Source organism: Micropterus salmoides, unplaced genomic scaffold (assembly GCF_014851395.1).
Source record: "Micropterus salmoides isolate LMB-PRFRI ecotype aquatic unplaced genomic scaffold, ASM1485139v1 Ms_hic_scaffold_21, whole genome shotgun sequence".
Classification (NCBI taxonomy): Eukaryota; Metazoa; Chordata; class Actinopteri; order Centrarchiformes; family Centrarchidae; genus Micropterus; species Micropterus salmoides.
The window spans coordinates 26,507,452-26,523,011 of NW_024041262.1; the positions used below are offsets into that span (position 1 = coordinate 26,507,452).

At 40.9% G+C, this 15,560-nt stretch overlaps 1 protein-coding gene across 2 annotated transcripts in view; it reads left to right on the forward strand.

Moving 5' to 3' along the window:
• The window catches only part of LOC119916268 (syntaxin-binding protein 4-like), a 73,048-nt gene that overhangs the window by 16,683 nt on the left and 40,805 nt on the right, over window positions 1–15,560 (forward strand). For both annotated transcript variants that reach the window (XM_038736229.1, XM_038736230.1), the window contains exons 6-12: window positions 3,834–3,919; window positions 5,784–5,919; window positions 7,173–7,305; window positions 8,910–9,016; window positions 9,997–10,222; window positions 11,278–11,359; window positions 15,424–15,503. In XM_038736229.1, coding sequence (XP_038592157.1) covers window positions 3,834–3,919; window positions 5,784–5,919; window positions 7,173–7,305; window positions 8,910–9,016; window positions 9,997–10,222; window positions 11,278–11,359; window positions 15,424–15,503 — 850 coding nt within the window. The remainder of the gene's footprint in view (window positions 1–3,833; window positions 3,920–5,783; window positions 5,920–7,172; window positions 7,306–8,909; window positions 9,017–9,996; window positions 10,223–11,277; window positions 11,360–15,423; window positions 15,504–15,560) is intronic.

The window sequence follows — 15,560 nt, forward strand, 5'->3', positions numbered from 1 at the left end:
ATTTGGCTTTTTTCATCTGTTTCTCCAGCTCCGGAAATCAAAATGAAATACTACCTGTCGTTTAGTGTGTGTAACCGGTCACATGCTTCTTACTGATCCTAAAGTCTGTATTGGTGGCAGCTGAGTGTTAAACTAGTCTTTCAGCCAGTTCACAGTCTTAAAGCTTGTTCATTGGTAAATCAGTCCTGTCTTTTAACTCTTTATTATAGTTTATTGCATCCATATATCATACTGTAACATTGTTTGGGGCAATAATTATCCTTCTTATCTTCAAAAAATCGTTTTGATCCAAAAAAGGTTTTTAAGCCAGGCAACTGCATCACATCGGTATGAACCATCAGCTCCTCTGTCAAGAAATTAAATCATTTATCCATTTTCAACATCAGTATCTATCAAACATGTATCTTTATGTACAAATTTATTGTTCAAAATCATAGCCTACCAAAAGTATTTCATAACTGGTTTTTAACTAACTGTCCATTCATATCCAACCATTGTCCATCACTGTTAGTATTTAAGTCAAGCATGAAAAAATACATACGTCATGGTTAAAATTTCACTATGTGTGTTGTGTTTAATCGTTTATCATTATTGTCATTATTTTTCTATAATAATTTTGTGTAATATCAAATGAAAATCCAGAGGGGATGATTCACTATAAGTCCTTGGGGGTTTCTTACCTCTCCTGTATAATTCATACAGTGTATTTTTTACATATTTTTATAAAAACAAAAAAACAAAAACAAAACAAAGAGTGATGGGTTTGGCGTTAGAAGGAAACTGTAGGACTGATTCAGGGAGGAACAGAAGGTTATTTGAGGATCGACCTGCTTAAAAAGTTCCAGCTTACAACATTTGATAGGAAGCGAGTGTGTTGTTGTGACTGCAGAGAAAAGGTCGTCCCACCTCTGGCAGAGAGTGGAGTCCTTTCATTTTCATCCTTATTATTACAAAACCAGACCTGTGTGTGTGTGTGTGTGTGTGTGTGTTATTGCAGCTTTGTACCCACACGTCTGATATTTGTTTTTTACACTTACAACAAATTATGATTATTATGTGCAGCTGCCACTAAGCGGGACGGCGGGTCACGGCGAGGACACCGTGATGAAATCATCAGGGATTTGGTTTCTGGTGTCCTCACAGGTTCGCTGGATAAAAACGGAAAGTCAAACGTGGAGTCTAAGCTTATTGAAGGAGATTTGTGAGTTCAGGATGCTGAATGGGGTCGAGCCCGGAACTTCTGGAAGTTTATGTAATTTTTAAGCTGTTGTCCAGACGTGAACAATCAAATTCTCCAGGGTCATTCAGGAGCAAACAGTCAGGTTACAGATATGTACCTTTTCAAGGGCACGTTTCACGTCTTCAGTTTATCAGCTGTGAAATGTAACTATTCATGTGTGACTGTTTTCAGGGATGTCAGTCCACTACTTTAGTCTAGACTGAAATATATGAACAACTACTGAAAGACTGGTCCTTCATGTTCCCCTCAGGATAAATTGTAATAACTTTGTCGATCCTCAGACTTCTCATCTATCAGACTTTTGTTTTTCATCCGGTTTACTTACACACACAAAATAGTAAATGGAAGCATGGAAGGGCACAAATTTAGACACAGCATGAGTCTTCTTCTATGACAAAAAAAAATTATGAGTAAGACTAGATAGACCTTTTGTTAAAAATCCAGATGAGCAGAATGGGAACTTTTGAAGACACCGGTTTCTATGTGGGCATATTCTATCTGAGCAGCTGTTTCTTTAAATAAGATCAAGATTTTGAAAAAGACACTCAGTCTAATCAATCTGCATTAAACAACAAAGTCAGACATGTTTTCTGTTGAAGAGCCTGTCAGCTGTTTTACCAGAAACAAGAAATAGAATAGAATAGAAGAAGAATCGAAAGTAGTGTTTCACACTTTATATCCAAAGTTAACTTGGTAACGGACTTGCCTGATACAGGGGAGCTAATCGATGTTCGCTGTTCTAGCTGTTCTAGCTGTTCTAGCTGTTCTAGCTGTTCTAGCTGTTTTCCATCCAAAAACAGCGGTCCTTTGCGTCAACAGAGACCATCTGGCGGGCCGCCATCTTGGTGAGGTAGGATGAGCCGATAAGTTTTGTTTCTGTCGTCAGATTGAAGTAGAGAAGAACAGTTTGCTTTGGCAGCGGCAGGGTTTATCGGCCCTGTAGGATTCTGTTCTCAAGCTGTGGCCTGTAAAGCATGGGAGTGCTTTTGGTCACAGGAATATTGACTGTTTTTATCAATATTTCAATGTTTTGGAAGCTTTATGTTATTTGGAACGTGGTTGTGTGGAGAGAAATAGTGTTTGAAGAAAACTCCCAATAAAAGTGAACATATAAACAGTAAATATGGCCAAAACATGGACATTCGCCTGGTGTATTTTTGAAAGATTGTGTAATAACTGTATGTATTTCTTTTCATCAAATTTACAGTTACAGTTGTGTTCTAGGTGTATTAGAAGATATTCAGGTGCATTATAATCTACCTTATGATGGTTTTGATGGACTTATTGTATTAAAATATAGGGTTTTTTTTACCAGGCGAGGATGAAAATATCATATTTTTACACCAAAAAACCAAACATTATACATCTCTTGCAAAAGAATAGTTCTCTGAGTGTGATGCTGTTATTTGCAATGACTTTATTTACAATGTGGAATGTTTCATCAGTTATTGCCGTATGTTCCTGACTCCCCTTCCTCTTCCTTCTACCCCATCCTACTTGATCTCGTCCTCTCCTCCTCTTACTTCTTCACCTCCTCGTCCGTGTCCTCCTCTCCCTCCTCTAATTCTCACCCCTCTAAAGCCTCCACTGTAACCCAAACCAAATGTTTACCTGTGGCCTGTTTACATATAGTGCTCATGCTCTGATTGGTATGTGAACTAATAATCAAGTGTCAATGTGGAATGTCAATTGGCAAAATGGTGAAGCAAAAAATAGTTATGTTTACAGTTTAGAAGTGTGTTATTGGATTGCAAAGTGAGTGTAAAGCAGTGAGTTGTGTTTAAAGTTTTGCAGAGAGACAAAAATAAAAAATTTGCACTGAGTTTGGCACACTTGGTAAATGATTTGAGGACAAGTGTTACTGGTTTCAGAAATAGTGCTTGAAGAATGACTGTAAATGAGACGCTGCTATCTAAGCAAGAAAACAGTGTTACCCCTGACCTTTTGTGCTTTCGCTCTGTGCACGTCCTGTTTAAAATTAATAGCCGATAACATCCTGACCAGACAGGGATGGTGTGAGCGATCCGGGAACTCAGGTTTCCTCTGCGTCCATGTGAGGGAGACAAACGCTCACAGATCTGCCTGCTCGCTTCAGATCATCCACAAACACCACGCTGTGAACTCACACCGTCACGTGTTCTGCACTCAGACTTGTGTTCAGTAAAAGTGAACAGTTATCCAAGAAAAAAAAGAAAGTGATTGTAAAGAGGAGGAGAGTTTGTGATCAGCTGATGATGGAAAGAAACCTCAGACAGATCTTGTGTTTCCTTTCTTCATGATGCTAATTCAGTCTACACATTCAGTTTGTATGTATTGTTTATTCGGCTGGTTTCCCTTCATATTGTAGTTTGCCCTCTCCAACAGAATCACTTCACAGTCTGACGAGCTCTGGCTATGATTTTATAACAGGTCAAACACATTCAACACTTCTGAAAAGCTGTTTCTTTAAAACAAATACTTTTACTGTAAAAAAACATGTTTACTACTTCGTCTCTACTCTTTTTAAAATGCAGAACTTGTAACTGAGTATCTTTACTATACTTTTATTCAAGTGAAGGATTTGAATACTTCTTTGTGTGTTTGTGTTCTTCAGGAGGGAGTTTGCTGAGCTGATGGAGAAGTACGGCTCCAATAATGTCGCAGCTTCAGGACGAATCTCTCCCACGCAGCTCTCCGCAGGTACAACATGCAGACACATTTATATCAATGTCCTCAGTGACAGAAAAACACTTTCACTAACTTTAACCTAAATTGGATTTTGATATACACTGAACAAAATTATAAACGCAACACTTTTGTTTTTGCCCCCATTCATCATGAGCTGAACTCAAAGATCTAAGACTTTCTCTATGTACACATAAGGCCTATTTCTCTCAAATATTGTTCACAAATCTGCCAAAATCTGTGTTAGTGAGCACTTCTCCTTTGCCGATATAATCCATCCCCCTCACAGGTGTGGCATATCAAGATGCTGATCAGACAGCATGGGGATTGCACAGGTGTGCCTCAGGCTGGCCACAATAAAAGGACTTAGGCTGGCCACAATAAAAGGACTTAGGCTGGCCACAATAATAGGCCACTCGAAAATGTGCAGTTCCATCTCACAGCACAATGCCACAGATATCGCAAGTTTTGAGGGAGCGTGCAGTTGGCATTCTGACTGCAGGAATGTCCACCAGAGCGGTTGCCCGTGAATTGAATGTTCATTGCTCTACCATAAGCCGTCTCCAAAGGCGTTTCAGAGAATTTGGCAGTTAGGGCTGAACGGTTAATTACATTTGTGATATTATCGCGATGTAATAAAATTATGATTTTCTAATCGCAAAGGCTGCGATTACACTCTAGTCACATGACACGCGAGAGTAAACCAGCCTGCATCAACTTTGCATGTTACGCTGCACCTTGCCTTCTTGTTGTACAACGGCCTTAAGCTTCACCGAAGCTTGCACAACATAAACTTTAGTGTCACACAGGAAATGAAAGTAGCAGCCGCCACTCGCGGGTAACTTGGTGGTGGTGGGTGAAATCGTCGGGCTTTGATGGACAGGAAAAATGCACAACAGAAAGCCGTGTATTGTGGCAATCGGCGCCTGTGTCACGAACACAACCACCAGTCAGCTCAGGAAATATCTGTGAAACAGCGTTTCACGGGCAACCGCTCTGGTGGACATTCCTGCAATCAGCATGCCAACTGCACGCTCCCTTAAAACTTGCGACATCTGTGGCATTGTGCTGTCAAATGGAACTGGACATTTTGGAGTGGCCTTTTATTGTGGCCAGCCTAAGGCCTTTTATTGTGGCCAGCCTAAGGCCTTTTATTCACAAACATTACCACTAAGTACAGGGGGTCGTGTGTCCTGCCGAGCAGCTGAGCATCGGTTTGTTTTAACGTCAGCGCTGCATTTTGGGTTTAGGCCTTCAGTTTATCTGACAGGTGATGTGAGACCTACTTACTTTCTAGCCAGCTGAACGTTTCAAGAACAATGTTGATGAAAGTTCAGCCTTCCTCTGTTGTCACCCGAATGAACGATGGGGAGAAAAACGGGCGCATTCCTGCTCTGAGTTGAAGTTTTTAAAACCGTGCTCTGTGATTGCTAATGAAGTGCCGGCTGCACAAATGTTCTCAGAGGTGTCCTGATCTTTTTAGACATTTTCAGATTTTATAAAATTGTCCTCCTGTGACGTACAACATCCCCACATCCTCAAAGTGTCTTTACTTTCCAAACAGTATGTCCTCTTGTGTCACAGATGAAAATGTCTTTACTTTGGGAAATGTCCTCACTCACAAGGTTCAAAAGTCAGATTTGTCCCCACACATATAGAAATGAGACACAAACACACATCCATTTCTCCGCCTCTCTCACTCCAACACCTTTTGATTCAAGCAGAAGATTTATGATTACAAATATTAAAATATGGATCTGATTAAACCTGTGTTTTCATTTTTCTCCACCTCCTCCCTCACTTTCTATTCCACTCTCCCTCTTTCTTCTCTGTCTCTCTCTCTCTCTGGTTTCTTCTTCTTCCTTTCATCTCTGTTCAGGGAAGCTGACGGACACCGCCTCCTCCTCCTCCTCTTCCAGATCAGAGAGCCCCCAGCTCCTCAGTCCTAAAGAGGGGGTCACAGCCTACACCCACGCCCCCCCTTACACCATGCACACGTCCTCGCACGCCTTCAGGTAGGCAGGAATCACACGGCGGCAGCAGATTTCAGCCTTTATGGAAATAACTTCTTACCTGGAAGCCAGTCGGATCCCACCAGAACGAGACTTTTGAGACATTTGATTAGAGTCATTTAATAAACTAATACAATTTTTAGGTAAACTAATAATAATAAAATCAGTCATTTTCCAATAATATCCAATGTTTAGATTTCCGTCTTTAAGTGACAGATTAATAATTGAAGTTTAAAATAAAGTTGCATAATGAATCATACACTTTACAGCATTTACAGTTTCCTTCACTTAAAATACCACATTAATAGCATGCTGCCTACAAATGTAATTAAATACCACCTTTTGTTATTACATGTTATACGTTGGCAATCAGAGCTCTGCGGCTTAGATTTATTTAAACTTTTAGTTGACACAAATCTTAAATTGAAGCTCCCACAGACAGCTGGTCATCGGTTGATCCTACAATGAATAATGAACAAAACTCCTTCATTTAATTGTTCATTTTAGATCTGAAAATGTCTGTTTTTGTGATGTAAGTGTTTTTAACTTTGGCAGTTTGCTGCTTACTTTTGTACCAATTAAGGTTTTTCACTGGACTTGAACTACATAGATTTACATACAAACTAGAAAAGTCGTTCTAAAACCTTTGACCGGCAGTGTATCTTTATTTAATGATAATAATAAAATACTATTAAAGTTTTTAGACTCCTGCATCAAAGCAGACCTCATTTATCCTCTCAGGAAAGGCAAGATCCCAAATTGTGCTGCAGCTCTGAAGAACAAATGATCCTGTATAATATAATATAATCGGTACATATTAAAAGCTTTTATTTAACTATTCAACCCTACAAAAAAGGAGTGCAGAATGTTCCTGCAAAAACGAGGCACCTTAAAATGAAAACTGGGAACATATAAATGAGTTATGATTTACTGCTGCGAACGCTTATAACCCTCTGCAGCTACAGGAAGTAAACAAAGAGCTGCTCTCTGAAGGTCTTTTCAGAAGGTTGTTACATAAAACTGTTAAATTGTATTTCTGCAGCATGGAAACACCAGCAACAGCTAAAAATAGTGAAAAGCATCTTCAGCAATTTCACAGAGAAGTGTAGGAGGACCAGAGAGAGAGCTAGAGAGAGGAAGAGGAGGAGGGTTAGAGATTATGTCATGGTGGGATTGAATGTGAGCGGCAGCATAGCTTTGTGGTTTTTAATCATGCTTAGTGTCATCCTCTCTCTCTCCCACCTCTCTCTCCCCAGTGACAGCGTCATTCAGTTGATATGCGTGGCCAAGGGAACAGGCCTGGGGCTGGTCATCAAGGGCGGAGCTAACCGTGCAGAAGGACCAATGGTGTTGATTCAGGAAATAGTGCCTGGAGGAGACTGCCAGAAGGTCGGCGTCCTAGCTGAGCGCTGTAATAAAAAGAAGTGTTGTAATCATTTGGATTGTGCGACGTACACATCCCAACCTTTATCATTTATTAATTAAAAGATAAACAAATCCAGCAAAAGCAACATCATTGCAGACTTAATCGTAACATTGTTTTTGTGTCAGAACTTTAACTTTATTGAAAGTTAATTCTTGACCTTGGAAACAGCAGCTAATGTTTGGCCAAACTCCAACTGGGCGGAGTCCGAATTGGCCTCCCGATGATCAGAGGCTGTTCCTATATTAAAACAATATTAAAAATATAAACGCAATTTGAGCTTATTCCTAATTTGGTTTTTGCAGCGTAACATGTAAATGCATGTCTGACAATAAGAACAGGTTCATGAAACTAGTGTTGTAGTCAAGACCAAACCGAGACCAAGTCAAGACCAAGACCAGAGTTTATCCAGACCAGACAAGACAGACTTTTAGGGGCTGAGACTGAGTCAAGACCAAAACCAGTTCCCCACATTACATGACACACAATAAAATGTGGAACAACACATTTTTAATTAGGGTTATTGGTTGGATTTGAAGCAACACGTTTTACATCCAATCAAATTTAGGATGTTAACAAATAAAACAGACAATGCAAAAGCAATTTCTTGATATTCCCAAAGTTACGGTCTGACTGGTCTTGAAATAAAATCCCGAGTCCTCAGTGTCCGAGATGAGTCCAAGACCATCAAAAAGTGGTCTTAAGACCGGTCTCGAGAACTACAACACTACATAAAAAAGCTGAACTCCATCCATCCATCGTCGACCGCTTATCCTGCGTACAGGGTCGCGGGGGGCTGGAGCCAATCCCAGCCGACATCGGGCGAAAGGCGGGGTCCACCCTGGACAGGTCGCCAGTCCATCGCAGGGCCACACATAGACAAACACCCACTCACACTCACATTTACACCAAAAAACTGAACTTGTAGTTTCAAATTCTCATATTTCTGAGCAGATCTCTTGTGCATGTTAGCTTGCGTGAAAACGTCCATGGACCTTGTGGTGAGGTTAAACTTCTGGTAACAAGGTCATGAATTAACTTTAAATCTCTCCTTTAAGACAACAGCTCTGTCTGCAGAGCAAAATTGTGTGATTCAATCAAAAGCTGAGCTTAAATCAAATGAGAGCACATAAATAAGGTAAATAATAATAATTTAATTTCTTTTTTTCTGTGGGTGGGGATGGGGGGGTCCTGTTAAGGCAATGGTAGGGGAGACAGTCAGCTCCCATCGTGTCTACGCAGTATATATGTCACACCGCCTAGCCTACTCTCTAGTCTGTCCAGCCTGAAGCCAAACGCATCAAAACTCTGGGTTTTCCTGCCTTGTTGGTCTCAAAAAGGTCATTTCATCAACCTTAGATTGCTGGTGTTCCATGTGGGCTCAGTCAAAATCAAACCTTTGTACAAGGGTTCTACTTTTTTACTAAAAAAGCCAAATGTTGTGCTCTAAGAAACACAAAAGATTGAACCCAAAAGTCACAAAAAAACCCAGTTTTTCTTAGTCCCAGTACCTCCGCTGGCACCTCGAGCACCAGGACCTGAACGTCTCTGTGTGTTTGTGCTGTTTCAGGACGGCAGGCTGCAGGTTGGGGACCAGCTGGTGTCCATCAACAAAGAGTCCCTGATCGGAGTGACGTACGAGGAGGCCAGGAGCATCCTGACACGCACCAAGCTCAGGTCCGGCACACCTGGAGACTTTCTCTAAGGGGTTAATACATTATTCAAGACACAAAAGAAACACGAACAGAGGAGTTTGGCTTGAAAATAAGATGCTGCTGGAATAAATGTGACAATAGCATTTAGTTATCAAGCGCCTTTACTATGGAATCACTTTTAAGGCCAGACATAAGAATTTTCTGTTTGATAAAACTTTTACTTAGGGCAGGGTTGAGCTAATTTTAAGTTATTAAATAGGTTTTATTATTTTAGTTTGTTGATTTTATGTTATGTTAAATCACATGCATTCTGTATTTTACGGCTTATTTTTTCTTTTCAATTTATTTTTTAAAGTTTATTAGGACCATGTCTTTTGGAAATTTTGCTCTTTAAATAAAACTTGATTGATTGATTGAATAGCTATTTATAAATGCGTGATCAAGATTGTGTGTAAAGTCAAAAACCTTATTTAGAAAGAGGCCTCATACCGTGTATGTGGATGGTTATGGATGTTTATATTTTATAGGTTCAGAAGTAATTAGTTTAGAGTGAGTGAGAAATATACATTGCTCATTCAGTATCTAATACGTAATAGGTTAGTTCCCAGGGTTCATGGGAATCCAAGGAAGATTAATTGAAGGGTAGCTGGACTTGGTTGAAAACTCTGAGACACTTCGTCTCTCGTTCGAGAGACTTCTTCTCAGTTCTGACTGGCTGGTTGGGAAACTCAGCCATTTAACCCCTGCGGGGTCTTCATCAAGATGATCGCTGCTTCGTTAGTGCTCCTGGCTGTATTAAGAACAGTTTTTGTGGTCGGTGAACCTTCCTTATCCATGACCTGGGTGACTGAGAACCTTCACAGAGGGTTAATGGGAAATTCAGTCTTACAGAAGCTGCCAATGCTCTCGTTGTCTAAGAAGATGTTACAGTAAATATGGAAGTTAAAATGTTTATAAATGCTGCATATTCCAAAAATCTGAAAACAGCCCTGTGTGTTGTAGACCCGACCCTACGGTGGAAATTGCCTTCATCAGGCGGAGATCATCCTCCAGCTCCAGCAGCGGGCCTCACAGCCCCATCTCCCTCCAGGGGTCTGGCGGCGGAACTGGACCCCAGATGAGGCCCCCGGGGCTGGGCGCAATGCCTCCTCAGCCCACCGTGGTCACCAAGATCACCTCCAGCCGGAACCCTGCCTGTGAGACTCTGCCAGCAGTCAACGTCAGTCAGGTATGAGCTTCAGTACAGACCTGAGGTCCACACGAGGAGGGAGACTGAACTGGTTTTGTCTGGAATGAACTTTGTTTAAACCAAATATGATTAATTTGAGACATTACAAGTCAAGATTTACTGCTTTTCAAAGCCAAATTATTTTCATCACTCTTGTTTTCTTTAAAACCATTACCTGTGTAAAAGAGTTTGGTAGTTTGGCCGTTGCCATCTTGGTTTTTTGGAACAAGATGTGACCATATTTGGATGAGATGTTGGGGCTGGCTAGCTTGGCTAGCAATGCGCATCTGTAATTCACATTAACCGTGATATTAGCTGGGATGCTAATTCTGGCTAATGACAAACAGGCTTAAAACCAAATGGACTTACAACTCCTACATTGTAGTTCTGTGATCCTGTAGCAGCTTTGCATGATTCAAAGTTCAGAAAAGTAAGTTTCTTTCTTATACTGGCTCTTCATGTAGGCCTTCATTTCAGCCTCTGTCTGAAACAAGCTGTGGATGCTCCTGTCTCTTTAAGGCCCCCCTCTCAAAGCCAACTGTCTTCTGATTGGCCAAGACCTGAAGAATGTTACCAGGCTGTTGCTGAGTGGTACAGACAGACTGAGCGTTGCTGTGCAGAGCAAATGACCATATAAGGAACAGCGGCTCCGTCTGGCTCCGTGTGTCGTATTACGGAGCCGATGGTTGAAAAAGCTGTTGAAAACGTTGAAAGCGTTCAGAACAGGAGGAAATCTGAGGTTTCTGCTCACAGGGATTTCTTATAAATGCTTAAGCCTCATTATTTGAAGCTTTGGCCATGTTTAACATGAACATCCAACATTATAACACTGTAGATAAGTCATCGAATGTGGAAAAGCATAATAGGTCTCCTTTAAGATTTCATCAGAATTTTTTTTTGATTATGTCACTTGGAACCTGTAGGGAAAAGCAGAGGGGTGAAGAGCAGGAATATCAGTGAGTCGATCAGCATCTCTCTGCACTGAGATGAGGTTGTGACACACATGAACGCACTCTTATCAAACCAATATTAATATGTTGTGTTAATGTTTGCAGGTGCGAGTGTCTCCGGCCAGAACCGAGCCGACTCAGGTCTCCTCCCCAGCAGAGAGCGACAGCATCCCTGAAACACACCCTGGTATGTTTCTGTAATTCTCTAATAACTAATCAAACGTAGTGCTGCCGCTGTGAGAACACGAGCTGATTGGCTGATGGAGGCAAACAGCTGGTTCTTCAGTCGCTGCGGTTATACCGTCGCAGAAATCACCACTGTGGGTTTATCTGGCCTGAAACCCTACAGCTTCACCACCTGCAACATCGTTTGTGCTCTCAGTTACCTGCTGACGACCTAAAGAAGCGCCATCAAGTTCTGTAGTAAAAAAGCTCCTCATATCTGCAGTCTTAAGGGCCGTCAGCCAATCAGAGGCCAGAGGTCATGACACAGGAACTATACATCTATTCATATCTGCTTCTGTATCAGCAATAACTGCAGAGCGTGTGCGCAGAGGAGCTGCTGTATGCTGGGAGGTGTGAATAAAAGGACAGCCGGGAGAGGAGGCAGCGAGAGGGACAGATGGCGTGCGGTTTGCTGCCTGTTGGAGGAGGAAGTGAGGCGGGCGGGAGGTCTGGCCTACGATTGGCTTAGGAGTTGGGAAGCATCGTCCCGTCTCTGTGTGTGTGAGGGACGCTGAGAGCTTTCTCCATATGCACGTCGCTGTGTTCGCCGTCTGACATCACACCCAAAGACCAAAATGACGGCGGTTGTTCAGGGCGTTTAGTAATAAAGGGAACCTCCAACAGTAAAGTCGTAAACCGGTTTTGAGGAATCTTTGTTAAGCAGTGGATTTTAGTGTTTAAATGGGAATCATTGAGAAATGTCTACCACCAGACGGACATCGCTTTGTGGTCGTTTTGTGTCCCTTTCTGTTGATTTCTTTATCAGTTATTATAAAAATAACAAAGGGATTGATCATTATTCAATAAGTCCTTTAGGACACAAACTGTCAGACAATAGAACACACAAAACAAAACAAATCCAAAGAATAAAGTTATTTCGGAAAGAGTAGCGGCCTCCTGGCTCAACTTGGAGCAATGGTACGTAATGAGGTTGTGTTTCAGTGCAATGACAGATTAACATTTTGGGTTAGCTTAACTTGCTTAAAAGAGTTTAACCTTGTACAAGTAATTTACAACTAATTTAGATAATGTGGCTGAATATTAGAACATTCAGAAGTGAACTGACGGTAATATCTGGTCCTAAAAGCCACCAAACAAGGCGATGGTTAGTGGCGTCTCCATTTCCAAGCTCTGTGCTTCACTTTTATTGGCCATTTGTGTGATTTTGTGGGGCAAATATAAACACAGGTGAACTCTCTGACCTCAGCTCTCACCTAAACAGGAAATACATGCTTGAATTCATCAGTCACACAGGACGGAGGACACAAGCTGCACTACCTGTGACTCCAGACAGTGTTTGGAAGATTTCTTGCTCCGTTAAATATCTGCCCCACCCTTCAGTTGACACTTAACGCACAGGTGTTAACCTGCACTGGCTCAGCTTTAACACGGTGAAGGTGAAAATAACGGAGGCGTCTGACGAACCACATCCCATTTACACTCCTTCCTCCACATTTCTGCACACGTCTACACGTGGAATATATCTGCATGTGAAGTGTGGCTGGTGTAAAAAACAGTCCTGCCCTGCAAGGTGATGTGAAAACGTGGACATTCATCATGTATAAATCATTATTCCTGCAGAATATAATCTAATCTACATGTTGTCTCAGCCAGTAACATGTTTCAGATGGAAGCTTTATTAATGAATGAAACAGAAACATTCTTTGGGTTCTGCTGTAGATTTCAGAGCGTGGCTGCTGTTTAAAGGAGAGCAGGATTCAGTTTGTCAGATGTCATTCAGCTGCATTATTCTCTACAGTCAGAGGTGGAAAGAGTATAAAAATATTACTTAAGTAAAACTACGATTACATTGATGAATTTTACTTAAAGACAAGTAAAGTTACCTGTTTAAAAATCTACTCAAGTAAAAGTAAAAAGTAGCTCATTTAAAATTTACTCAGAGTAAACGCTTTTTTAACCTCACCTAAAATAACTTATTTATATTGATTTAATATCTTATTTACCCCGTGACCCTGTACACAGGATAAGCTTATTTACACAGGATAAGCTTATTTAATTAAATTGCACTCTTTTGTGATTTGATAAGGGAATAAAGCCATGTGGCGCTTTCAATTTCAGTTTGTTTGACAGATAAAAACAGTGACATTTAATGTTACAATGAGAAGTTTGAGAATGTTTTCGCTACATTAAGAAACCGGTGAAACAGATTAGACTGTGGCGGGCCGCACTGGACTGTAAATGAAGTCATGTCCTTATTTACATTAAAAAGGTGGTAATTTTAATGTCACAAGCGTTAGTATAGTATAGCGTTGCTAATGCCAACCAACATTGTCATGCACCGATGTCTCTTTGGCCAATGAAAACTTATTTTTAACCACCAATGGAAGTTGGCTATTATTTCACTGACCTCTACTTCAGGGGTCCTCAACTACATTTGTTGTAAGCAGAATCAGAATCGGGTTTATTTTCACAGGTACATTTTCACATATGAGGAAGTTGCCTCGGTATGAATACAGTACATGAATAAATAGAAATATAAATATATAAAAATTTGCCTACTGTTTAATGTTTTCAACTTTTGCAAAAAGTAATTTTTTATTAGCTTATATCAGTGTGAAGAGAGTCCTTAAAAACATGGTAGGACTAAATCCATAATGATAAATCTAGACAGGCCTACTTTAACTACAAGACCTGCAGCCGAGGAGTTCACTGAGGAGTGATAGTTATTGTAAATGTAACTCTGATTGGCATGATTTACAAATCAACCAGTTTTGATGCTATTATGCAGCTGCGCCGTTATTGTGCATGAGATACCTGTAGTTACTATGGTAACAGCAGATGCATTTTAATGCCACAGGGCAGTTACTGGTATTCTCCATAATTATGTCAGCAGTCATGATCTGACTTTTCGCTGCAGACAACATGAGGTACAGGAGGAAGATACATGCCTTTGGTGTGAGAGACCCGGGTTCAATTCCCCGCTGTGACACATCCACCATGTGTCCCTGAGCAAGACACTTAACCCCTCTTTATCTAACAGCTCGCTGTGTCTGCTGCTGCTGACTGTTGCATTACTCACTGCAACATTTCAACATTTCCGCTGTCAGAAAACTGTTGAAAATGACGTTTGTCTTGTTGTGTAGCCGCATTTTTGATGAATAAGAGCTGTCAGCGCTGATCTCACTTACACACAGATTGCATTTCCTGTGACTACTTCAAAATAAAAGTAAATGTGGTTTCGCCAGTTAAATGCTTTTAATGTGATGCTGCAGCAGCAGGAAATGTTCAGTTTTCATTAGCACGAACACTAATACAGCATTTTTAGCACATTTTTTCACACACTGCATCATGATAAAGCTGTTGGTCTCCTTGCACTTGAAGTCAAAGTGGTCGCGAGTTTTTCTTTGACTCAGTAACGGATGTGATTGAAAATGTAGCAAAGTACAATACTTACAACAAAACATACTTAAGTAAAAGTAAAATTACAGATTAAAAAAATACTTACAAACAACTACTCAATTAATTTATTTAATAATTTGTTACTTTCCAGCTCTCTATTCAGTATAACTATATATTTCTAACTCCAGCCAGTACTGCTGTTAGTTTAGAGCTGCTGTCATTCAAGATGTTAACGTTTAGGAAAGATGACGTAACTGAGGATGTTTAGGGCTCCAAACTCTCTTTTTCACTACCTTCCCAAAACTCATAATAGGTAGCGCTAACATCCTTCACCAGCAGCTCACTGATAAGGCTGCCTGCAGACAGTTCATTGGCCTTGTCAGATATTGCCAAGATTAATCATCACTGCTCCAGTTTCCCTTGAAAGGTTGAAATATTCTCTGCAGTGGCCAACTTGTTTTTACTTTTAGAGCACATTAACAGCAAAAAAAAGACTGAAAATGAACTGGTCTGAGTGTGAACTATCACTGTATGTTGTTGCTGTCTTATGTGTGCAGTGCTGTGAAAACCAGTTGATGGTCTGCAGTCATGTTGTTCTGTTTGTACACGGTCCGACAATGTTAGATGAGCGTACTCTTGAAAGTGTGGCTGTGTCTCCGTCTGCAGAGGCCGTCAGCAGCCAGCCTCCTCAGAGGAGATGCTCCCTCAGCACCAGCTGCCGCCTCAGACTGGAGAGGGTGGAGCAGGTGGGTGTTTTTGTTATCGCTCATTTATTTGTTAAATTATAGCTTTCAGTCCTCTGA